The sequence below is a fragment of the Pinus tabuliformis genome, chromosome 9 (genome assembly GCF_031772625.1).
Source record: "Pinus tabuliformis cultivar Carrire ecotype Pingquan chromosome 9, CPIR1, whole genome shotgun sequence".
NCBI classification, from domain to species: Eukaryota; Viridiplantae; Streptophyta; class Pinopsida; order Pinales; family Pinaceae; genus Pinus; species Pinus tabuliformis.
The window spans coordinates 870,988,963-871,015,350 of record NC_142307.1 but is presented as its reverse complement, the minus strand read 5'-3'; the positions used below and the strand labels follow the sequence as shown (position 1 = coordinate 871,015,350).

The following is a 26,388-nucleotide window of genomic DNA, read 5'->3' as shown; positions in this document are numbered from 1 at the left end:
GCAATTGGCTAAGGGAGTTGTTTTGCCGGTGCCGGGATTGCGTAGAGCCAAGAGGCTCAATCCTTCAGTTGTTGGAGCATAGGAGGCTATGGGTAGTTTGTGGAGTGACGCTGGTGGGTTATTGTGGTTAGAAAAGTACCTAACAGGGCAAGACCAAGGTAGAGGGAGTTGCTGCCGAAGTGGATTTCTAGCCAAGGAATCTAGATCAGTGTTGCAGTTGCACAGACGATTGGAGAGGGGCAACTTGATGGTTGGCAGAAGGATTTCCAGGAGGGAAATCGGGACTCGGAGGGAGTCTAGAAGAGAACTTCCAGACGGGAAGTAGAGAGACTCAGCAGGAGTCGAAGAGAGAACTTTCAAAGGGAAGTAGAGAGACTCAGTAGGAGTCGAAGAGAGAACTTCCGGAGGGAAGTAGAGAGACTCAGCAGGAGTCGAAGAGAGAACTTCCGGAAGGAAGTAGAGGGACTCGGAGGAGTCGATAAGAAGAGCAGAGGGATGACGATTGTGCCCTGAGTGCTCATGTGCCACTTGAGAAGAAGTGGGGAGACATCGAGCTATAGTCAGGAGGACTACAGGCGATGAGGGGCAGGATCCCTAAGGTACCCAACCTCTTGGATTATACCTTGCTACGGGAGCCCCGAAGAGGAGTAGCAGGATTGGCGAATGTCGGTAGAAACAGATGCGGATGAAGCGGCAGAGAGTGCTACAGTGCAAGAGTCCCCGGGAAGCGCGAGGCTAGCAGGCTGCAATAGTGCGAGAGGCATGAGAGTTTTGCACTTGTGCAGAATGGCACAGAGAGGTGTGCAACAGTGCGAGATCCAGGGAGTTGTTGCAGCAGCGCAAAGGTCAGTAGAGGGAGCACTTGTTAGCGGCAAAGGGAGCTTCAGCATCAGGAGTGTTTCTAGCCTGACAAGGATGTCAGAAGTTGGGTGGATCAGTTACTTACTTCTCAGTAACTGAGTTGCAGTGCAGTAGCAGTATGCAGTAGCACGATGCAGCATGATGAGAGGGGGATGCAGTGCAGATGCAGTGCTGGGAGGATGGACCAGCAGCAACATGGATGCAGAGGGAGTTATCATACAGATGCAACAGTGGCAGTGGCAGGGCCATGGGCAGCAGTATAGGATGCAACAGTGCAGAGGATGTTGGGCGAGGAGGCCTAGCATCAGCACAGGGACCGATGCCAGATAATCAGGGTGATGCTCAGTGAGGAGTATTACTAGAGCACAGTCCTCGCTAAGAGGGAGTGTTGATTTGGGGTAGCATCGGAAGTGCTCTAGCCATGAAAATTGATAGAGAGGCTAAAGCACATGAGATCTCCAAGACCCATAAATGGTTTGGACAAATTGTACCCGGTTTGGGAGATATTAAAATAATTAATATTTTTAATGGAGTTCCTAAGTCTAAACTTAGGAAAAATAAAATATTAATGGGTATTAATATAAAACTGGGTTAGAAGGTTCCAAAAGTCATGGATCAATCCAAATCTAATCTTAGTTGTTGATTAGAGATTTAATCTCAGTCGTTGATAGACCAATGAGAAAAGTATAAGAAGAGGCTTGAGGGTCAGTTGGAGAACACACCAGAGTGATCAGTTATTCATTTTGCTAGAGCGAGGTTGCTAAGCAAAGTTGAATCAGTGATCAGCAGCGAGGGGCAGTGAGTACAAGGCATAGAGGCAGAGACTACTGAGAGACCAGCGCAGAAGCAGAGAGAGCGAGAGCAGTAGCCAGTCCAGGCTACGCAGAGCCCAGCAGAGTTAGCGCAAAGGCCAAAGCGACTACGTCATCCACGTAGAGGCTGTTGGAGTGACGCAGAGGGTCCTAGAGGCTGCGCAATGCCTCAGAGGGCTGACGAAGAGGGTCCTGGGGCTGACGCAGGTCAGCAGGAAGCTAACACAGAGGCCAGAAGGGCCAGCGCTAAGCTTCAATTGTGTCAGAGAGGGCTTCGTGGAACAGGTTTTTTGAATACCTGTTTCTGAATATAGAGGTATTGTTGCCATGTATTTTTCTCTGTCAGGTGAGCCGGTTAGGCACCCAGTTGTACTCAAAAAGACTGCATAATAATATAACCTACAAATAGCTGCATCGGTTTTCCCGCATTGGGTTTTACCTAGGACATTTGTCCAAAAATAACGGTGTCACTTGTGTGCTTGTTTTCTTTCAGTTGATGATCTGTAGATGTTGTGATTGTATTCTGTTTATTTCGGTATTTAAATGTATTAAATAACTTGTTCGAATAAACAAGTAGAAGAAATAAACCAGCAGAATACATATTAATTTTCTAACAGATAGACTTAGAAAATTCAAGGCAGTTTGTGAGCAAACTCCATGGGTTGTTTTGGCATGTTGGTTGTGCATGGGGTCACAAGATGATTAGCATTCTCTAGCAGGAGTTGGTCGGAGGAGGTGGCAAGGGTAGGACACCAGACCAGGCATTGTATGGAGACGATGCTCTCCCATTAATGTATTGGGCACAGGATCCACCGAGGATCGGCATAGTAGCGATATCCCTTCTCGTAGTTGTGGAGTTTGTTTGCTCAGATCTATTAGGTCGAATGAGGATATATGACGCGTGTCATGGTGGGTTCACTAGTACAGTGGCAGATACATTGGCACATGCACAATACCATATATTACAGGGTGGTACAACAGTAGGCAGTGGTACCCAGGACTGCATAGAGGTATGTTGCAGAGTCCAGTGTGATGCAGAGGGATGCAGCCTGATGCATACAAACCCAATTTTAGACCATAGCATTCAGTGGTGTATAGGGCTATACAGTGAGGAGAAGTGGTCTGTAGAGGAGCATGGAGATGCATGGTGGTGTGTCGTAGCATGTCAGTTTGCACTGTGGAATAGGAGGAGTGACTCACATCACATTGAGTACACATCGGGATTGTCAGGTAAAGTGACACAAGCACAATACGAGACATTACATGATGGTACAACAGTAGCATGGGGTATTAAGTGGTGTATAGGGATAGGTCGCAGTGTACAGTGGCATCCTAAGGAGTATCGGGATACTCGGTGGTATGCAGGGGCGTATGGTGTTGCATAGTGGGGTCTTGGAGTGTTGCCTCCAAGGAGACTTATGGATGGGGACATCAGGCACACCTTTGGGTGAAGTTCACCCAGGATCGATGAGGACGCAGATGAGTGAAATTTGATGATATCTGTGGGGACTCACACGCCTGTCTCTTTTCTACATCGCTTGCAACAATAGGTGATTCAGTTGTTGTCCCTTGACACTCTGCCATGAGCAGTAGGGTGCGGGGACCTCACCTAAGATATTTGGATGGGACTCGGGGCACCAAGGGAGAGATTTCTCAGCGGTGATATTTGGATGGGACTCGGGGCACCAAGGGAGAGATTTCTCAGCGGTGATAGGTACCGGTTTGGGGAGTGCATGGTTTGTTGCGAAGGTAACATATGTTCCACTCTTGAGTTCACACTTAAGGGGATGCATGTCACATTTTGGGTGAGACACTCTGACGGGTCACAGGAGCATATGCATTAGGTGTTTGACCTTTCTTACGAGCAGATGTTTAGACTCCAAGCAGTCTTGGGCAGCACCTACAAGAGGTAGGATAGCAGATCTCACAGTGTGGTATGACAGGCACAGCGCAGTCTTGCATGCACCGGATTGATTCAGGATGCATGGAGTACATATATTAATTGATTGCAGGGACTCGAGACATGGTACAAGTTAGCGCCAACAGTTGTCAGGACTATGCTGCAACCAATATGGCTATGGGATCCAGGGATTCACTTGGTTGATTGGTCACTCTATTTCATGACAAGTGGGATCAGGGTAGAGAGTGACCCATCTCACTCTCGGCTTGACATATGGGGGAGCGTCGAGGCCTTCGTTGCATGGCAAGCCCTATTTTCCTTGTTACTGCTCCAGACCGAGATTGGCAGTAGATGCTAGACATTGACATCATGGAGGTGCCAGGGTAGGATAACATTGGCACTCAGACTTTTCGCCATTAGGTTCCAAGAGAGGAGGATACAGTCTGCGCACGATGTGCAGTTTGTCATAGTCAATGGCGCAGCGTCAGCGTGGTGGCAACTTTCTAAGACTGGCATGGGATTCTGGCATCACAAGGCTTAGCAGTTTGGCTACCCGTAGGGGTGAGCAGATTTCTACAAGGGTAGGTCATCCAGATCTTCCATGGGGTTTTAGTGATTCGTTGATGGTGTGGGGATTTCCCCAGTGACTGAGCGCATACATTCCTTAGGGGAGTTCTGTCAGCACTAGTGGCCAAGCGGTTTGTGAGCAAACTCCATAGGTTGTTTTGGCATGTTGGTTGTGCATGGGATCACAAGATGATCAGCATTCTCTGGCAGGAGTTGATCAGACAAGGTGGCATGGGTAGGCCACCAGACCGGGCATTGTATGGAGACGATGCTCTCCCATTGATGTATTAGGCACAGGAGCCGCCGAGGATCAGCACAGCAGCGATATCCCTTCTAGCAGGTGTGGAGTTAGTCTACTCAATTCTATCAAGACGGATGAGGAGATATGACACGTGTCATGGTGGGTTCACTAGCAAAGTGGCAGATACTTTGGTACATGCGAGATACCATATGTTATAGGGTGGTACGACAGTAGGCAGTGGTACCTAGGACTACACAGAGTTATGTTGCAGAGTCCAATGTGATGCAAAGGGATGTGGCCTTATGCATACAAACCCAATTTTAGACCATACCATCCAATGGTGTATAAGGTTATGCATCGAGGAGTAGTAGCCTGCAGAAGAGAATGGAGATGCATGGTGGTGTGTCGTAGCATGTCAGTTTGCATTGTGGAGTAGGAGGAGTGACTCACATTGCATTTGAGTACACGTGGGGAGTGTTAGGTACAGTGACACAGGTAGGATATGGGACAGTATAGAATGGTACAACAGTAGCATGGAGTATTCAGTGGTGTATAGGGATAGGTCACAGTGTACAGTGGCATGCCAAGGAGTACAGGGATACTCGGTGGTATGCAGGGGCACATGGTGCTGCATAGCGGGGTCTTGGAGTGTTGCCTCCAAGGAGACTAATGGACCGGGACACCAGGCACACCTTTGGGTGAAGTTCACCAAGGATCGATGAGGACATAGATGAGCGACATTTGATGATATATGTGGGGACTCACATCCGTCTCTCTTCTACATCGTTTGCAAGCACAGGTGATTTGATTGTTGTACCTTGACACTCTGCCACGAGCAGTAGGGTGCGGGGAGCTCACCTAAGATATTTGGATGGGAATCGACGCACCAAGGGAGAGACTTCTCAGCGGTGCCATTGGGTCAAGGCACAAGTTGATAGGTATCGGTTTGGGGAGTGTGTGGTTTGTTGCGGAGGTAGCGTATGTTCCACCCTAGAGTTCACAATTAAGGGGATGCATGTCACATTTTGGCTTAGACACTCCAACGGGTCACAGAAGCATATGCAATAGGTGGTTGACCTTTCTTACGAGTGGATGTTTAGACTCCAGGCAGTCTTGGGCAGCACCCACAAGAGGCAAGATAGCAAATCTCACAGTGTGGTATGGCAGGCACAAGGAAGTCTTGCATGCACCGCATTGATTCAGGATGCATGGAGTACATATATTGATTGCTTGCAGGGACTCGAGACGTGGTACGAGATAGTGCCAATAGTTGTCAGGACTATGCCGCCGCCGGTATGGCTATGGGATCCAGGGATTCAGTTGGTTGATTGGTCACTCTATTTTATGACGAGCGAGATCAGGGTAGAGAGTGACCCAGCTCACTCTCGGTTTGACATATGGGGGAGCGTCGAGCCCTTCGTCACATGGAAAGACCTATTTTCCTTGTTACTGCTGTGGACCGAGATTGGCAGTAGATGGGTAGACATTGACATCATGGAGGTGCCAGGGTAGGATGACATTGGCACTCAGATTTTTCACCATTAGATTCCAGGAGAGGAGGATACAGTCTGCACACAATGGGCAGTTTGTCATAGTCAGTGGTGCAACATCAGCATGGTGGCACCTTTCTAAGACTGGCATGGCATTCTAACATCGCGGGGCTTAGTAATTCGCCTACCCGTAGGGGTGAGCGGGGTTATACAAGGGTAGGTCATCCAGATCTTCAATTGGGTTTTAGTGATTCGTTGATGGTGTGGCGGATTTCCCCAGTGACTGAGCGCATACATTCCTTAGGGGAGTTCCTGTCAGTGCTAGTGGACAGGCAGTTTGTGAGCAAACTCCATGGGTTGTATTGGCATGTTGGTTGTGCATGGGATCATAGGATGATTAGCATTCTCTGGCAGGAGTTAGTCGCAGGAGGTGGCATGGGTAGGCCACCGGACCGGGAATTGTATGGAGACGATGCTCTCCCATTGATGTATTAGGCACAGGAGCCACCGAGGATCAAAACAGCAACGATATCCCTTCTAGCAGGTGTGGAGTTAGTCTGCTCAGATCTATCAAGACGGATGAGGAGATATTGTGAAAATTTCAAATACGAAAAGTTTTCGAACCCATGAGCTCCCATATTCCTCTAAGAACGATTGATGATGAGATAGCAATTTCAAATAAGGTGACAACTCCTATGGATCAGCAGAGTGAAATTTAATTCTTTTCTTTTGGTTCAAACGAATGTTACTTTGATTAATGTGAGTTATAATAAGCATATAGGCAGAAGTTCCATGGTTTTTAGACTTGGAACGGATCTTCGAACCAGCCACCTATCAAACTAGATTTCAAACCCGAACAGGACTGGACCTGATTCAATAAATTGGTTTTTTTTTTTTTTTAAATACATGACATTTTTAATTTTTAATGAAAGAAATTTATTTTTAAGAATCCAAACCATTAGAGACAAAATATGAAAAGTCTGCACATCTAAATACCATGTAAAGGGTGAATATATCAAAATGGCACCAAGTGCAAATCAGCAGCATAATAAATAATCAATGAGCTTCGAAATGGCCTCTAGAGTCCAAAAACCATACTACAAGCTACTAGGCCACTAGGCCTACTACAAATAACTGATCAACCTGATAACTCATCAAACTCATCTGCGATCACCACCTAAGTCACCACATTCGACGCACTTTTCATTTGAAATTCAAAATTAGTCAAATTCAAAAACATTTCAAGCAAATTCAACTCCAATTCAACGAAATCTCAAATCAATCTTGAACACGAACTCCAAGGAAAATAAAATGGGTTCATTGAAATTTGATTATGGAAATCAATAAAGTAAAAAAATTTAACCCTGCAACCCACTACATGTGCTGTTCATTTCTCCGGGGAGACTCAAGTTGCCTAACACTAGATTTGTTGCAATTTCAATTTCCTCAGCTACATCTGTGGACTCTAGAGCTTGACAATAATCTTCTTTCTCTCCCAGACGCTAACACCCTTGCCCTCCATCCCTGTGCAGTTTAGACTCATCTCTACCCACAAATAATGGGTTACATTGCATGAATCAAAGGTTAATTCATCATTAACACTGACCTCTAGCCTGTAGGTTTTTCTTCCAAAAATATATCACTACATATACCCTACTTCATAACACAAATATTTGTATTCAGCCACTAATGGTTATATTGATCACTATGTATGATTAAATGGTCTCAAATTGGGGTAGAAGGTATTAGTTATGCACAAATTAAATGTATAAAACTGAATCTCTAGATCCCATTTGAACATCATGGTTACACAATTTATCTTCATTAATCATGATGCATTTAGTAATTGTTATCCAACCTTTTATATATACATAATATGCCCTTACTTTAATTAAATAATATATCATATTATATATTAAGTTGTTATATAGTTTGTTAATTAATGGGAGTAATAAATTTTTCATCTTATTATATGTATTTTTTATTTTTGAATGTTGTAGTATATTGAATTTAATGTTGAATTTTATTACCAAAATTTTCATTAACGAATTTTTCTCGAACTTCAATGTCGCCGAATTTAAATTCGAACTCAAATCAGGTGATTTAGATCACTACTTGAGTGAACTGATTTCTTTAGCTTGAAACTTGAACTTAAGTCTGATAATATATAATTGTAAAAGTAATACCATCATAATCCTTGCACAGGGCCTTTTGATGAGATACATTCTTTACAGCTTTAGGTTGCCCATCTGAATTAAGTGCTGCAGAATTACTGTTTGCAGGTTCCTGTTCATCATGACCCTATTTAACCTGTTTCTTACTTCTTCTGTGTTGCTGTCATCTATTCTGTTGATCTTTGTTACCTTCTTGTGGATATGTCTCCTTTGTCATTGCAATTGCCTCTGGATACTGCAACAATTTTCAGTCTAGGCTCTAGCCAATATGCAATCCTTAATTTGATGATCAAGCACATGGCATGCAAGGATGCATGTTGAAATAAGATAATTAACTGACTACAATTTAACAATGTCACCATCAGAATAGCCTTAGTTGCTAAAGGAGCTCTGGAACAGCCTTCTAAGCCTCATAGTGTTAATTCGGCAGCTCAGGGACAAGTTCCTTCCTTTGGACAGCCTTCTTCATCAAGAAAGACCCCTCCTAGCCCTTGGAAGAATTTAATTTGGTTAAGGAAAATTTTATTTTTTGAAGTGAAACCCACAAGTACACAAAAGTACAAGTTGGCCTGGGCAAGGAAATTCGACCTCTTTGGAAACATATAAATACACCTCATGTCACATCATTTGGAGGCATCATCATCACACATATTCTTCTCTTGGAGGTTTGACTACTTCTGAAAATTACAGGTCTCTTTCACATGTGCAAGGAGAAAGAAGATTTCTGATCGGGCCAAATTCTGTGACCAGCCTTTGACCAGCATTGACTTTTTGGAGTTTGGGATTGGTTTGACTTGGGATTTTGCATCTGTTTTGGAGGCGAGAATGAAATTTTTCTAGGCACTTTGACTATGGTTGACTGCAGATCTGAAGCTGCCATTTGATAGCAGAAGTTGACTGACTTTCACCACTTTTGGAGACATTTTTGGGACTGTTTTGACTTGACTTTGACCAGCAAAAGAGGCCGAACTTTCTGCTGCCAGGACTGAACTTTTTGGAGCTGATTTCACTGCTGAACATTGACTAGTTAGGGCATCATTTGCTGCTATTGACTGCTGTTAACTTTGACCAGATTTGACTTTTGGGCTCATCTCTTGGATAGTGGTTAGTGAATTGTTGGATAAGTCAAATATTTGACTTTGACTCTTTCTTGTTGAATTGGAACATTGTAATCTCTCTGTTGAACATTTGATGACAATGTAATAGAAGAAGAATTTGAAAGGGTTTTTCCCTAGTCTTTGACCAAATGTTGTGTCTCTTGTCATTGCTCTTGGCTGTCTTCTATTGCATATTGGATTTATTGTTCTATCTACAATTGCTATGTCATTGGAAGATTAATTTTGTTTGAAAGTGTGTAACGAATAAAATATATAAATAATATAAATATAATGTAAATGATAATAATCATAATTAATTATTAGTTAAGTAGTAATTAGGTTGAAGAGGCATGTCTAATAAGACATGATTCTTCATGAAGAGAAACTTGCTTGGTATATAAGCAAGCCTCTCGTTCTCATTGTAATTCATCATCATTCTTATTCTTATTCACATATTTAATATAATATTTATATCCTTAATGGATAATTTGATATTCCAAGTCTTTTGGAGTAATTAATCTTAAGAAGGAACTTTGTTCGCTTCATGTGGTATCAGAGCCACGTTGGCTGATCACCATGCCTTTGGCTATCAACCTATCATCAACTTCGTTGCTGTCATAATTGAAGCGTTTCGCTACATATTGGGAGATTCTCCAATTTTTAGGTCGTTGGCCATTATTTAAAAAAAAAAAATAAAGAATAAAGAAGAAGGTTATATAAAAAAAAAAAGAGGAAAGTGAAATATATATATATATAAAGGGTTTTACATTATTGATAAAAGTGCATAATAAAGATAAGCGGGAATCTTTTCAAGTATATTTAAAAAAAATTAGGTGGAGAAGCCCGTGGTTTTAGAAACCAATGGTAATTGCCTGTGGTTTTCGAAACCAGTGGTAAGTTTTACATTTTACGTGGAGAACATTAACCGAGGTTTTAAAAACAATTGCCCATGGTATTTTAGAAATCAATGGTAATTGCCCGTAGTTTTAGAAACCAGTAGTAAGTTTTACATTTTACATTTTACGTGGAGAACATTAACCGAGGTTTTAGAAACAACCCATGGTAATAGCCCATGGTATTTTAAAAGTTAAAGAGAAAACAAGGATCCAAAAGCTCTTACATGAAAGGTAAATATTACTTTTTACTTAAAAAGTATTGTGAACATCGTGACCGTGTCATATGAAAAGACGTGACCTTTATATTAAGTGGGGTGACATTAAAAAGTTATCAAGGGAGTAATTAAGTATATAAAAAAGGGACCAATTTATTATTAAAAAAAAAAGTGAAACTATTATTATTTTAAGATAATAAAGTTATTTTGAAAATGGGTCTTAATATAAAGAAATACATACATATATAGAGGGCAACAATATAAAGGGGTATTTTTTTTTAATAAAAGGGTATTCAAGTTTTTAACAATCCACAAGAATATTGGAAAAATATACATATATAAAGGGAGATAAAATAAGTTATTAAAAAAAAAATTCCATACAAAGTTAAAATGATGAAGGAAGAAAGGTTTTCCTATAATGGTCTTTCAGTTACAAATCATAGAGTAATTACATTAAAAGGAAATATCCAAGGAAGAGAAGTTAATGTCGCCATCAACCCAAGCAATGATAAAAATTATATCAACATCAACTTGGCAAATCAACTATTAATTCCAGAGCTAAGCATTAGTGTAAAGAAAAATATTTTTGACCAAAACAAGTATAAAATTAGTGATCTACAAGTGACAATATGTCATTATGATTACATATCTCAATTTCATGTTGTAAGGACGAATAGAAACACTGACATCATACTCGGTCAACCCTGGTTTAAGGATTTGGGTACATTCATGTTAAACATAAAGAAACAAATTTTGACGTTTCCTTATAAATGGAAGATGGTCATGTTTCGAGACATAACAAGTAAATCAAAATCAATAAAATCTTCATTAGAATACCTTAATGATATCTCAGATTTGATGTTTCAAACGGAAAAACTATATCAAAGAATCAAAAAGAGCTTGAAGAAGTCATCTGCAGCAGAGACAAAGAAATTCCACGCCTAAGAGATCACCAAGAAAAGCTACTCGAACAAGTCAAGAAAGCTAAAGCATCAAAGAAGGAACTCAAGGATCACTTATCAGAACAAGAAGAGGAAACTTTTCGTTTAAAGAACCTCAATAAAAATTTATTAGAACAAATCAGAGATCTAAAAGATGAAAATTTTAAAATTCAAAACACTGAAAATAAGGTTGATGAATCAAAAACCAAAGAACTTTTACGTCTGAGAAACCATAATCAAAGTCTGCTCAATCAAACTAAGAAACTTAAGGAGGATAAGAAAGCATTAAAAGATAAGTTGGAACAAGTCACTCAAGAAGAAGTATCAAAATCTCCAGTTACAACAATTCAAGTTGAAAATAAGGGAACGAATACCGATCCAGTGAATATGACAACTCAAGAAGACAAATCAGTTGAAGAAACGACACGCTTAGATGTTGCAGTTCAAACAATGGACATCCCAAGTGAATGTTCCATAACCAATTCAACAACATCTTCACCAAAAGAAAATCTAAAAACTTTATATCGACATCCGAATCACGAGAGTAGACAGATCAACCAAGCTACGTATCAGGACCATTCAAACCAAAGACAACAAATAATGTTTTAGAGAATAATGACGTAACATCCATCCAGTCTTACACTGACAAGTCGTTACAAAATTCCAATGATCAGAATACTATACAGAAAATTAATCTGGGATGGTCTGATCCCTTCTTAGTGCGACAATTCTGTTTGTCACTAAGAAGATCATATCAGCTTGTATCGACAAAGATGACTGTTCCAAGAGAGAAAAACTTTCAAAGCCGAAAAAGAGATCAAGCCTTTTTTCCTGGACAAGCTTTGAGGACAAAGCTCTTTGAGGAAGGAGGCAATGTAACGAATAAAATATATAAATAATATAAATATAATGTAAATGATAATAATCATAATTAATTATTAGTAAAGTAGTAATTAGGTTGAAGAGGCATGTCTAATAAGACATGATTCTTCATGAAGAGACACTTGCTTGGTATATAAGCAAGCCTCTCGTTCTCATTGTAATTTATCATCATTCTTATTCTTATTCACATATTTAATATAATATTTATATCCTTAATGGATAATTTGATATTCCAAGTCTTTTGGAGTAATTAATCTTAAGAAGGAACTTTGTTCGCTTCAAAGTGATTGCTAATTGAAGAAAGAATTGGGCTAAGTGATTGTACTAAGCAAGGTTACTTGAGAGCGGGAGCGAAAACGGGGAGCGGGAGCAACATTTTCAGAAGCTCCCGGTTTGGTAGCGAATCCCAGAGCGTTTTTTTATATAAATATATATTTTTTATATTTTTATATTTTGATGCATATATGTCAACAAAAACATGTAGAATGATGAATTAGATATAAAAAACATAGATTGAACCATATAACAACAATCATCTAAAAGTTATAATCTTCATCAACCACGTCCACATGTTAGTAACTTACAACATATTGAGTCTCATGAATCATGATTCATCAATCTTAAAGTTTCAAGCTTTCAAAATTCAATATATAACATTTATCATTATTGATCATCAAAGTTGTACTTGTAAGCTAAGTGTAACCATTACAACAAATAATATCTAACATGAAATGAAATGTTATAAAATGAAATGAAATGAAACAACTTTCAACTTTCACGAAGCATCATATTCATAATCCATTACCAATGAGTTATAATTGCCAACTTCAAACTTAAATTGTCATATATTGTTTACAAAAAATATCATAATAAATATGAAAGAGTCGACAGTAACTACTAGAAACTAGAAAAGACGAGTAAATCTATTATCTATTGCTAATGCTTGGGCCTCTTGCCACCGTGAGAAATGTCTAATTTTTTAGTCTTGTTGGAAAATCAAGATCTTTGTCATTACTATCACCCTCATTAACATAAGATAGAAAAAACATAGCAAGTCAAGTAAAGCTTTTGATCAAGTGATGGTTATATTTTTAGTCGGGTCATGATAGAGGAGTTCGATAACCAATGTCACTTACATCAAGGTACATAGAGGGATTGGTGCTCTTCATTAAATACAAGTTCCATGCCCTAATACATGACAAAATCCAAGGGAAACATTGCAATCCCCCCAATATTGAAATCCTAAAAAATTGATAAGTCTGCTGGATTTTGAATGAGATTTAAAATTCTACTTTCTCCATATGAAATCCAATGAGGTCGGAACCACTCTCAAACATCCTGAGTCATTTCATGGTAATGTTAAAAATTTAAGTAAAATGATGAAAATGAAGATTAAGGAGAATGTCACTTTTAACATTACCATGAATCGCGTATCAATACTAGGGCCATAGGCTTGATAATCAGGTTGTCCCACTAAAAAATTATTCATTTCTTTGAAAAAAATTGCATTTGGAATGTTACTACCAAAAAAAATTTGCAAAAAATGCTAGGGAGCGAAAATTTCGCTCCCATATTCGCTCCCATGCGTAAGCGATTTCGGGAGCACGCTCCCTGGTCGCTCCCGAGTTGCTCCCAAAGGAAGCACGATTCGGGAGCGGGTTCGGGGGGGAGGGGGGGCAGCCGCTCCCCTGCAACCCTGGTACTAAGCATAGAATAGTGAAAATTAGCACATAGAAATTCCCACTCAACAATAATAGAGCTAAATGAAAGAGCACAGATTTTTTTTCCAGGAATGTCTTCATATTTTATTATTTTTTCGTCTGAATTGCTCAGCTACTTCAAATTGGAACTGGCCGGTGTGGTACCCAACCGGTACAAACTGGGCCACTGGTCCAGGTTGATGACCAGTTCGTTCCCTGGCTCTGTCAACTGGCCAGTTTGGACCAGGCTTGTTTTGAAAACTATGGGCAGAACTAGAGCAAGAGTAACCCTCAGAGGAGTAAGCCTCGATCTTTCACAGCAGAGAACATTTATGAACAGCAATGCTTCTACAAACTGTTAAAGTGGACATGTAAGGCCTCTTTGCTTGCTTATCATAGTAGTATAGTATAGTGAGAATAAGCCTTCTAGTATAGGAGGTTATGAGACTATTCAGACTCTCAAGAGCTGATTGTTGCTATAACTGTCTCTCTATCTCAGGAATTTCTGATGTTGTTAAAGGCCTAGGCTTTAACTGTTTCATTTTTGGCTCCTTTCCACTGCAAATGTTGTATTCACATACTGTTGTATGGCCCCCTGAGTTACATTAAAGGGTACCCAGTTTTGGTTCTGCTGTGATGTAATTCTATGTTATCAGTAATATGAATATTCTTATTTACCAAAAAAACTATCGTAATATTTTGCCTAATGTGTAAAGTATCATGGAAAAAAGTAAGATTCAGCAAATACAGGATACAGTGGAAGAAAACATAGAATCATAGCTGTCGAGGACATTAAAGTTCTGCTTCAGAATGGCAAAAATCCATCCGAGAATGCAACTTACCTCAACAAAACCAATCCCTCTCTGTGCGCTTTCTTCAGTTGCCCGTATTCCATGGGTCTGCAAAGAAGTAACATGCAAATCAATACCAAGAATGAATGATGCTCTAGTCACAAAATATCAACAAATGTCAAGCCAATGATGCTGGGAGCAGGAACAGAGCAATGGAGTGCCAATTTCCAGAATCCCCAGCAGTGAAGCATCCCAGGACCATGTTTTAAACAATATATATTTTCATATATTTTAATGCATATACATTTTAAGAAACATGCAGAATGCCAAAATAGGTGCAGAAAATCTTGAAACGCAGTTTTTTTTCTACTTGTAGACAAATACTACATTTTCTAAAGCCAAGAGTAATCCAGAGTAGATTAGTCATTAATGAACCAACAATTTAGTACACAAATAACAAGAATCAACCATCTAGCAGTTATAGCATAACGTTTCTAAAGATAATTGTTAACAAATGTCATCTACATCTAATAGATAACACCAGCCATGAAATGAAAAAGCCCATCTGACATCATAACAAAAGAGTTATAATATGCAATCAACGGTCATATAATGTTTACAAAATAGGCCATGTGAACAATTTATAAAATAGATATTAGAAACTGAAAACACTAAGTGAGCTAAAGTAGTTAAGCCTATGACATGTTAAGAAATGGAAAAAGTGAAACAATTCATTATTCTACTACTACTGTCTACTTGGTTGTCTTCTTGCCAAGAGTAACTTCTTCTCTAAGTTCCTGTGATCTAATAGTAGGTGTATGCTAATGAATATTGGGACAGGCGCCACCATGAACTATACAGCCCCTACGCTGCTGTGGACATCACACTTATACAAAAAATTCTGCATAATTTGTTCATTTAAAAGGACACTTTACTTCTATTATTCGCTCACTAAGTTTCACTTTCTTAGTTCAATTTCCAGGGCATTTTGTTTTATATTGCTCAAATGGAGTAATGCACCCCACCCTTGAACCCATAAGCAAGGGTAAGATATTCCTCATGGCTCACAGCCTCGGCAACAATTTGCTCACAAAGAGCAAAATATGTCATAAGTGAGATTTAAACCTGTTGCCGCAAAATCTAGCAGGCCTTGGAGAGGGGTAACCTACAAGGCTAAAACTAGACCAAGAGACAACAATGGGGTAGTGGCCCACTGTCACCACAGCCAAACCCTCTGCTCTTTACGGATTTTCACCAATGGGAGAAGTCCCGGTATGTAAGAAGGTCACCTAAGATAGATATTCAAAGGTTAGGATATAAGGTGCCTCAAACAGGCACTCTACAAGAAAAACACAACAATGGCTCAAGGCTCTAATTAGAGGCAATTTGCTTTCTATATACAGACCTAGGGAGGGCAATATATGACCTAGGGTTTGATTGATTGGTTGAGTGTTGGAGAGACCTAGGGCCAAGATGCAAGGAAAGGGTTTCCAAAAGTGATTTTCAATGAAACAAAGGTGCATGAAACCCTCAAACAAGCCTCTAAGTTGAAGCAACACAAACTAGGGTTTTATCCTAGGGCTACAAACTAAGGCAAAGAAATTTATGGATAAGATTGAAGTGGATGCCCACCAAAAGGAGCAATTTTGTGGCAATACCCTCCCCTTGATGTTTAGGCTCTCAAATCCCTAAAATGTCCCTTTCCTAGGGATTCGCACTAAGCCCTAGATTATGAACTTATCCTTGAAGAGGTTGAAATTAAAGAAAGAAGAATTTATGGATGAGAAAAGAGATTGATCACCAACAAATTAGGCCAGTGCCTTGCTCCTTGAGATTATGGAGTCTATGATGCCTTGTATCAGCCAAAGGTTTCCTAAGGAGGCTAAAATCTTGATGCCCTAGCAATGGAAAATGGACTTTTCATGGGAGAGCTTAATCAAAGTTCACCACTAGGACATTCAATTCACATGTTATGTATGAGTAATGCATGCAATAGATCATCTAGATAGCATTCAATATATCTTCAACAAATTAGGGCACAATTAGCATAACCCAGAATCAAGATTATTCCATCCATACATTAGACATGTATAAAAGTGAATATTCAAGATAAAATGCAAAAGATTCCATCCATTGATCCAAAGAATAGCTCCAAAGACAAACGTTTTAGCTCGAAATGACAAAATCCATCAATAGATCCGAATTCTCCAAAGAAAAGAGGGTTGAATTACTCAAGCAAACCAAGATTCTCAAGTGTGTGATGATGAATGTTACAATGAATGATTCCTCTACTTATATGAGGAATTTAAAGTCCTAGTTTAGCCTTCTAGCCCCTAAAATATAAAATATTGTGCTAAGTCACAAGTTGACATAGTAGCTAATGAACAAAACTCAAATTAGCCCACATGTGTGAGTCATAAGAGAGATAAAGCAGTGAAACATAAATGATCTAATTCAACTATGGGTGAGTCAAACTCGCGTTGACCGAGTTTGACTCGCAACTCACCGATTAATTCTGATTTAGGCCACTGAGGCGATTTTCAGTCGTTGACTCGGCAAGCATAGGTTTTAATTTTTAGGGTTGCCGCATTGTTTGCCACGTGGTTTAGTTAGGTTAAACATTAAACGTCGGTTTGTAACTCACCGCTAAAGCCCAACAACTCATACATCAAGAAGGTAATAGAGGCATGGTTTCAGTTTCAGTTTACTCCGCATAATAGAGGCATAGTGTGTAGTGTGCTCCAGCGTTAGCTTTAGTGTGTGCTTTGTCAGAGATTTCAGTAGCAAACCATTATCATATCATTTCAGCAGCAATCAAGAGATTTCAGTACTGTTTTTTTACTGATTAGTATGTAGTATTTTATAAACTTTTAGAAGCAGATGCTTCTGGTTCTATGTAGTCACTGGTTAGGAGTTAGGACTCAGTTCTTTCAATCATGTTTGGACTCATAACATATATGAGATACTTATTCATTCATGATATACATCTATTGATATTATGCATTGCTTGGACATGGCTTTATTGAATATCAATGGAAAATGTTTTTTTAACTCAATATATGTATATATCTTTATTTATTGAATTCACTGATTTTTTCCCGATTTTTTTTCCGATCCGATTAAAACTCTTCGCTCTTTTGCCTCGCCGATTTATTGTCGATTCCAAGTCTGGTAACATTGTGATAAAGTTGACCTCATCCATGCGTAGGCTTTCGTAGGGCAAGCGTTGAGGGCTCAGGGTGCCATGATGTGAGTAGAGGCCCTCTAAAATCATCTCCTAGGGGTTGGCCCCTAGGTCTCTGCCAATCTCCCTCCAAGGACCACAATTTTCATTTTGGGACACAAAAGTGGTCTCGTGGGTCTCTAGGTAGTCAAAATAATTGTCTCTACTCCAACGTTAAGGGCTCTCAAGGTGGTGTTATCCCTCCCATGTCTCAATGTGTGAGATCATCCTCCTTTGGGCCCTAGATCTGTTGCTAATCCCTCGTGAAGTGCTAAGTCGGTTGGGGGCATTCTAGCTCCAGGTGCATCACCCCATAAAATCATTAATTTAGGGCAACGTTCTGGAACATTGTGGGTGTTGGAGGTGCCCATGCCTATGTGTGATGCTCTGCTACAACTCGGAGACCCATGGCTCTCAACGCTCCACCAATGGGTGCCAATATGCTCCTTTGAAGGACTTGGACCCCAGTTAAGTTGCCCAAGCTATGGTTGTGGAACTACCTGACAATTACACACAATATCCAATGTTAACATCTACATCATCAACAACATTTAATCATTTTTGCATCTAAGTGAACCAAGCTTGCAAGTAATAGGCAATTTGACATGTCAAACAAAACTTCCCTTCCAAAATCAAGGCTTTGAACTCAAAATAGTGCTACCTCCCTAGGTAGGAGTGGCTAATAGACCACCCTATTAGGTGTTTCCAACCCCTAAGAGGAAATGACATGTCCTTGGTCCACCCTTCAATTGATAGGTGTCATGTGAATAATGATGGAACAAAGGGGAGAAGACTTCATGGCCAAGTGCCATGGTCAAAGGGACTAGCTATGATGAGCTCCTTATCCTTGGCATATAGATGTGGGGAGGGAGCAATCGTGGATGCATGAGATACCAACTCGGCCTATGCTTTCCCCCATCTTGTGCACCTTTTACTTTTTCTTGATTTTACTTTGTATTATTGCTTGTAGCTCAAAGTGTTAGAGCTTGCTTTGTATGATGTACAGCAGTGATTACCCCCTTAAGGGTGAGGCAGCTCATTTCCCACTAGGGGTTGGGACAATGCAAGGGTTCCTTCTCATAATATGAAGAGCAATGTGTGCTTTGGAATCGGGTGATGGTCATAATGAGTGAGGTAGAGCTCATGCTAAGATTTTGCCTATGTGCTAATGTGTATATCCTGGCCATCTTTTGTATTTTGATCTTATTTTTTATTTTTACTTGTGGCCATGGTATGTTTTTTCTTGTTCTTTTAGCTACATCTACATCCTAGGGCCAAGTTTCGGCCCTACCCAAGTATGAGAATGTATAGTGCCAAATCTCAAAGAACCAATGGTCAGTTGAACCCGAGGAAGGGAGGTGGATTATGGGGCTCGTAATGTAAGATGGAAAGAGGTAGGTATGGAATAGGGAGAGATGGGACTACACTATCTCAATCAAAGTTTCCCAAGTAGTGCCCCTCCTATACCCATTAGGCCATTAGGGGAGGTCCCACTGTACTAGGATGAAAGATTAACCCCCCATTTAAAGTGAGGGAGCATAATGATAATCAAAACCCCTCTTCCTTCCAAGTTACCTCATAATCCATACCAAATGCCCAAGATACAAACAAGCATAAGCACTTGATTGCAAAATGAATAATTACCTTTTGAACAAAAGCCCACTTTCCAACGTGCGTTCATGCAAGATGGGCAAGGAAACATATGAATGATGCAGGTGGCGAAGACATGAATGGCACATCATCATGCTCAATCTCTTGATGGGAGTGGACAACATTCGCTTCCTTATCTTTCAATCTCAATTTCTTGTTGTGATTTCAGTGAGATATCATGGTACGGTGAAAGAATTTAGTGTTCTTCTCCCCTCTTGAAGCCACCGTACCCTTGATTTTTGTCTCCATAGTTTCTCTTCTTGTTTACATCTTTCTTCCCATTCCCATTACAGGGAGAGCTCCTGATTTTTCTTTTCCTCTGTGAAGCCTTCCTCCACTACAGATCTTTGAAGAGCTTCTATTTTAACTTCTATATCTTTTTTTGCCTAGAAGATATTGCCAAACTCATGTTTGTTCCACAATTTAAGTTGCTCTTTAATTAGTTTCAGTTTTTGTTGTATCCTGAACATCTTGGAGCCTCTCATGACTCTTGCTTCCTGCCACCATTGCTTCACTTTGTTTACAAAATTGGGGTGGTCTAGCCAAAAGCCTTCAAACCAGAAGGGTTTTTTTTTGGAGTGCCCATAATCTGGGCAATTAGAGATACAGGCCAATGGTCGGATCCTCTACTATATAGGATGTTGGTCTCCACGGAAATTCTTTGCAGGATCAACTCCTCCAAGACTAGAAATTTGTCTAGCCTCGAAGCCACCATGTGTCCCCCCCCCCTTTTGTTTGTACATATCGTTTGTGGTCTCTAGGTCCACCAGCGTCAAACAATCAATCATATTTTGAAAACTTTCAAAGTCCATATCGAGTTTCTTGGATCCTCCTTTCTTTTCTTCTAGAGAAAAAATCATATTGAAATCTTCAGCCAAGATCCATTTTGTGGTTGGGTACCTCCTGTGAAGGATCTCTAAGGACTAGATAAAATTAAGTTTTTCATCAATTCGTTGAGGGCCATAAACATTGGTACATAAAATAAGATCTAGCGAACCTATGTAATGTAAAACTAGGGACAGTGCATATTGGGTGGCTTCAGAGGAGACAATATAGATTGTTTGGGAGTACCATAGGGTTAAAATTCCTCCTGTCGCATTTCTAGATTCTATGTCTACAAAGTCATACTTAGACCAAAATTTCCCATTGCTTATTTTCATGCGAGTTGCGGTGCATTTAGTTTCTTGGATAAACAGAATATCAGGGTTTTCTTTTTTCATTTTTTATTTTAGGATTCTTTGTGTTTGGGGGCTATTCAAGCCCCTTACATTCCATGTTAGAACCTTCATTGAAAAAGAGGGGAGTTAGGGTTCCAAGGTTTCATCTTACCTGAATTTATTAAGAGAGCTCCCAACTCCTGGAGTGCAGTGATGTTCGATTTCCGACCTCTTTTCTGTTGGGTCTGCTTCAGGATTTGACTATTCTGGGTCTTAAGCTTGACTCCCAGGCCTTTCACTTCTCCATGCGCTCGTTTGGTGCCTCTCATTTGAGTATCTTCCCTGGTGAGGAACATTTATTGTATCCGATCTATTTGGTCCTTGGGTATCGCATCCATCCCTCGAGTTTTCCATTGTTCTAGGAGCTGGGGGAGATCTAGTCCTTCCTGCTCCACTATTTCATTCAGATCTGGGTCTTTTGTCCCTGCCTCGCCAGGTGTCATGTCCAAGTCGTCGTCCTACTGTTGGGGTAGGAATGGATCTCCTTCCTTCTCGGATGGTTGAGAAGGTGTTGTCAAGCTTTCTTCGTTTGTAGCGAGGACACCCTTCGCTGGTTCCTTCTCCAAGATATCCTGCTCAAAGTGAGGCTCTGTTTCCGCCTGATTTATTTCCTCGGCCAGAACTTCATACGGTTCTTTGACTCCTTATTTCCATTGTAACTTCGTTGTTGTTTCCTCCCTACTTTCCCCCTGGTTCCAACTTTTGTTAATCCTTCTACATCTCTTTCTCGACGATGTTTTGTTTTCTCGATCTTGACATTTAGAGGGCATTCTCTAAAGAGGTGCCCATGTTCATGGTAGCGCCGACATTAAAACAGGATTTGCTCATAGTCGATGCTCTGAGTCCATCTCTCATCTTGGAATTCAAGCATTACCGCCTCTGGGAGGGCTCCAGAGATGTCGATTTCCAGACAAATACTAGCATACGTTGTGTATTTTCCCTACAGAGCTGCCTCTGAGAGTTTACGAAAGCATCCCAAGGAATTACCAATAGCTTCAAGGGTTTTTTGGAGCCAATAATCAAGGGGTAGCGAATAAAGTCTGATCCACACTTGAACGGATGTAAATGTTTCTTGTTCTGGGGTGAAATTTTCCTTCCAAGGGTGCATACATAACCCTGTCGACGACGGGAAATAAGGCCCTCCCTCAAATATCCTATCTTTATCCTCAAGATTAGCAAATATAGTTGTGAAGAAACCTTTAGAGCCTAGGTGAAGGTCAACCTCCCCTTTGGCCTTCTAAACATAAGTAATCCAGGTTCGTAGTAGTTTCTCATTGGGCCAAATCCCCATAAATTTGCAAATTAATGTATGCGTTGTCATGTGGTCCCTTTGACCTTGGGTTTACAAGTCTGTCACAACCACCTTTGGTGTCTTTGTTGACTTGGGTCTACAACCTCCATTTTGGCTTGATTGTTCAGACCACTTTTCCTCTTCTACTTCTACATTTTTCCTTGCATCGAAATTTGTGCCGGCTGACTCCATGTTTTTCGCCTTTTCATGACTGCTACCAGTACCAATCCCGCCTAACTTGTTGGAAGACTTTCCAATCCCCCCTTGGATGCCTTTCCCCCCTGTCAATCAAAATATTACGATAGGAGGGAGCAGAGCTCCCCCCTCTAGAGGTTGCCATGTGGCTTCAGAACCTTGCAAACTGTGGTTTTCCCGCCTTTCACTTCAGTTCCCAAAACTTCCTAACTTCATGCAACACTCGGTTTTGAAATACCATGGTTACAAATATGAATCATTGTTATTTAAATTTCTTTTAATGTAGCATACATATTATGAATTTTTTCAAAGAAATTGTTTGTAGTTTTATTAATAAAAACAAAATTGCAATATAACAAATTGAATTCAGCCGACTTATTATTTTTATTATTACTTTTTGCTTTTTATTGCTTTTTTAATTGAGCCGACATTATGTTTTACAATTTTTTTTTTTTTATCTAATGCTTCATTACAACATCTTCCACATAATGAAGCATACATTAATTTTTTTTATTCTTTTTAATTTTATTTAGATCTTAACACCTCATTGATCTAATGCTCCACTACAACATCTCCCCCATATTGAGTTGTAGAGAACCTCGTGGCACAATAATATTTTTAATAGTATCCTTATTCTGCAAAATGAGCTCCTCCTTACCCTAATGGTCTAGCCAAGACTAGGCATCCTTATGTCATCCCTGTTTGGGCCAAAGGTGGTGGTTTTGGCTAGGCAATTTAGGAAACCTCTTGTCTTCCATGTTGTTTAACCTCTTCTTGTACATAAGATATACCTATTCATAGCCACGCTTGGGTGTTGACCACTGAAAGTTGCCCGAGGATATGTCAGCGATTTCATGTACCAACAAAGTTCATATATCCTCATAGTTTTCTAACTCTAACTTCTTCTTCTCATCTTCTTCTATGTCATACTCAAATTCCGCAAGCCCTACAGGGATGATGTAAAGTGATGCTAGTATGATGAATTGAGTCATATAACAGGCCTAGGTAACTTGGGACATTGTCATCAAGTGAGTTTACTCTATGAGGTTTTTTTTACTTGGTTAATTATTAGGTACTTTCGGGCACTTAATAATTAATTGAGTTTTTTCCTCCAAGCATAGCCACAAAACCAGAGTGTGGATTGATGGCAAGGCCTTAGGTGAATCCCAGTGTCTAGAGTCATTGTATATTACCATACTAGATCACTCATAAAATTTCGCAGAATTTTATTAGGTCTAGGTGTCAATTTTTTAATTTTTAAAATTTCCTGTTGGACTGACATTTTAATAAATTTTGATTGTAAAATGTAATAAGTGATGTCTCAGGAAATTGTATGAGATATGTGTGCTCAAAATTACACCTCTCACCCTCAAATTTCTATTAAGACACACTTTGAGGGATAAAAAATAAGTTCTAGACCCTCAAGAGTCAAAACCCACTTTTCCTAAGTTTATTGAAAAATGTGGCAAGAAATTATCTCGGCAATTAAATAAATGGAGAAAACTAAATATCCACACATACTCAAATGATGTGCAAATGAGGTGGAAATTCACCTAAAGATCAAATTTGAGTTACCAAGTGATGTGGACTCCACATAAGCCACAAATCAAGCAAATCAAATTTCTTGTGGAGAAGACAACAAGTTCCAGTGACATATCCCACGATTTGTGGAAGCTAGGTCAAGTTTCAAGCATAAGTCTTGAGTTTGGTTGGAGATTTGATAGAGTTTACTTGAGTGAGGTGGAAAGTGGTCTCCTACCACTCCACTTCAATCTCCCACATGTCCCCTCATCTCAACGAAGTCACTCCATCAAGGGATTGTGTGGGCCTCTCTAGAGGAAATTGAATGGCCACTTGGGAAATCCGAATTGCATGTCTTGGCATTTTGATTGTCACCCATTTGCCTTGGGATTGTCATCATTTTGCTTTGGGATTAGCTCCCACACTCTTATTTAAGTGAGCCTTGGGCTCTCATTATGCATTCTTTATATGAGCTATTGGGCTTGAGGAGAACACTCTGTTGGATTTGTACTTGCTTTTTCAATAATAATACAAAAGACTTTGTGGCATGATTAATGGTGTTCTCCTTCTTGAGGAGATATCTTTCTAGTTTATGTGCTTCAATTTCTATGCATATTTGGATTATATTAGCATGATTTTGTCATTCATTGTTGATTAATATGTGCAAGTTAACTTGTATGTATTTTTGTTTTGGAGAAATATTCTATGAGTGAATAGTACTAGCAAATTTTAGGAGGAATTTCTAGTTCTTTCACCCATTACATTTTCTCTAATTCCTTTATGAGCGCTAATATTTGTTTCCAAGTGTGTAGAAACTCTTTTGAAATTTTGTGAAGGATTACTTGGGCATGGGAGAAATTTCAAATAGATCAATTCACTTTCAAAATTCAAGAACCGAAAGACCCATCGATTCTGCCTCCAAGGACTTCATCCAACAAAAAGCAAAGAGGGGAGTTTCTTTTTCCTCTACTCTATTGGAATCATATAATATTTAAATCTCATATTTCTCTTGATCGAAATCTAGAGCTTTCAATGATTTTATGAGCTACTTAGAGCATTATTTTAGACTAAACAAGTAGGGAGTTCTACTCCCATGACTTGCTCTAGCTCTTGTACATTAATTGTGGAATTATGTTTCTCTTATTGCATGCTCTCTCCACTAATTTTCAGATTTGTTTTGCAACCTTTTGAGCAGAAATACAATTCCATTTGGGCGGCAAGTTTGAGGGAGGACCCCTCTAAAACTACTAGCATATCTTGTGCAGGATCTCTCACACTCTTTGGGCAGCTTTCCAACAAGGTCGTGAGCTTTTTTGGGGACTCCTCTTTTTCTAGGCCAAGTTCTTTTGAGGTCTGCATCTCTTTCTCTCTAGGCTGTGGGCCTTGAGGAAGCTTAGCCTCTCTTGTCTCATGCTAATTTGTCTTTTATTCAAATCTGAATTTTGTACTTAATTTTTAGATTTCAAAGGCCTTCCTTGGGCCTCATTTGTATCAATTGATCATCAAGGAAAGTCTATGGTCAAAAGCTCTTATTGTAAAGACTTCCTTTATTTTATTTTGAGGCCTTAGAGACTCTCATCTCCTTGTAACTAATCTAATAAAAAGGTTGATTTCTTTTGTGGGAGCTTGGGAATCTTTCCCATGGTATCCCTTCTCTCCATTTAGAGGGAGAAATTTGGTTTGTGGATTGAATAATCTTTTAAATGGTTGCTCTAATTTTCTGCACTTACTAATTTCATTTCATGCATGTTTAACATAGCATTTATGCTCTTCTTATTCTAGCACATGCTTGATGTTGGTTTACATTTTGCCATTTCCATTTACTTGTACAACTTACTCACAATAAATGCAAGTTTCGTTTGAACAAACAAATACTTTATTGTGGAAAATTTAAATTATTTCACTTTGATTTACAAGTTCATGAGTATTGTTTCAATATCTTTACCATTCATGTTCATATGGCACATTGGTCATTAATATTTCTTGAAACATCTTCTTGTGCTATTCCATTTTGAGCAAATTTACTTCATTGCAAGCAACACATTTAGAACTTGTGATTTTACATCTTTACATCAAGTTAATTGTTCTCATTTCATTTTCATTTGAAAGTTATTCTCTCAATACACTTTCTTGGAGACACTAGTGTTCACATGCATCTCATTTAGACATCCTTAGTATTAATTTGCATCTTTAATTAATTTACCTACAAGCATAAGCTTGGTTGAAAGATTTTTAGGATCCCCGCTCTCTTGCCCAAACTTGAGGAACATAGACCCTCTCTTGTGATTAACACAGTTACCTTGTAGTTGTCAGAGCCACAATCTCTGCAATGCCGAAAGCATCGAGTGGTTGGATATTCTAAGGGAGGTATTGTTAATATAGCCTCAATTGTTTTTTCTTAGGTATCCCTCCACAACTTACATTAGCAACTTGTTTCAAAATAGTTGAGAGATAGACTACATCTAGATTGGCATTTAGCTTAAAATTTACTCAGATAATTGCACTTCATATTAGATAGATTTGCATTTCATGCTGATTAAATCATCTTGGAATACATTTAAATTTACTTGCAATACTATTTATCTCATGTATTTGTCATGATGGATGACCTCATTGTTTATTGATGTTGTTATGTCTTGTTATTTGAGCACTTTTCTTTACCAAATACAATCTCTATTCATATATTACAAGCAATATCCTGAGTTTATTGAAATTCATTTGCAA

At 39.5% G+C, this 26,388-nt stretch overlaps 1 protein-coding gene across 1 annotated transcript in view; it reads right to left on the bottom strand.

Annotated features, from left to right (window-relative positions):
• Positions 1–26,388, bottom strand: part of LOC149151551 (putative envelope ADP,ATP carrier protein, chloroplastic) — a 277,530-nt gene that overhangs the window by 206,345 nt on the left and 44,797 nt on the right. The window contains exon 2 of the mRNA XM_089439996.1: positions 14,619–14,675. Within this exon, the coding sequence (XP_089296122.1) occupies positions 14,619–14,675 (57 nt within the window). The remainder of the gene's footprint in view (positions 1–14,618; positions 14,676–26,388) is intronic.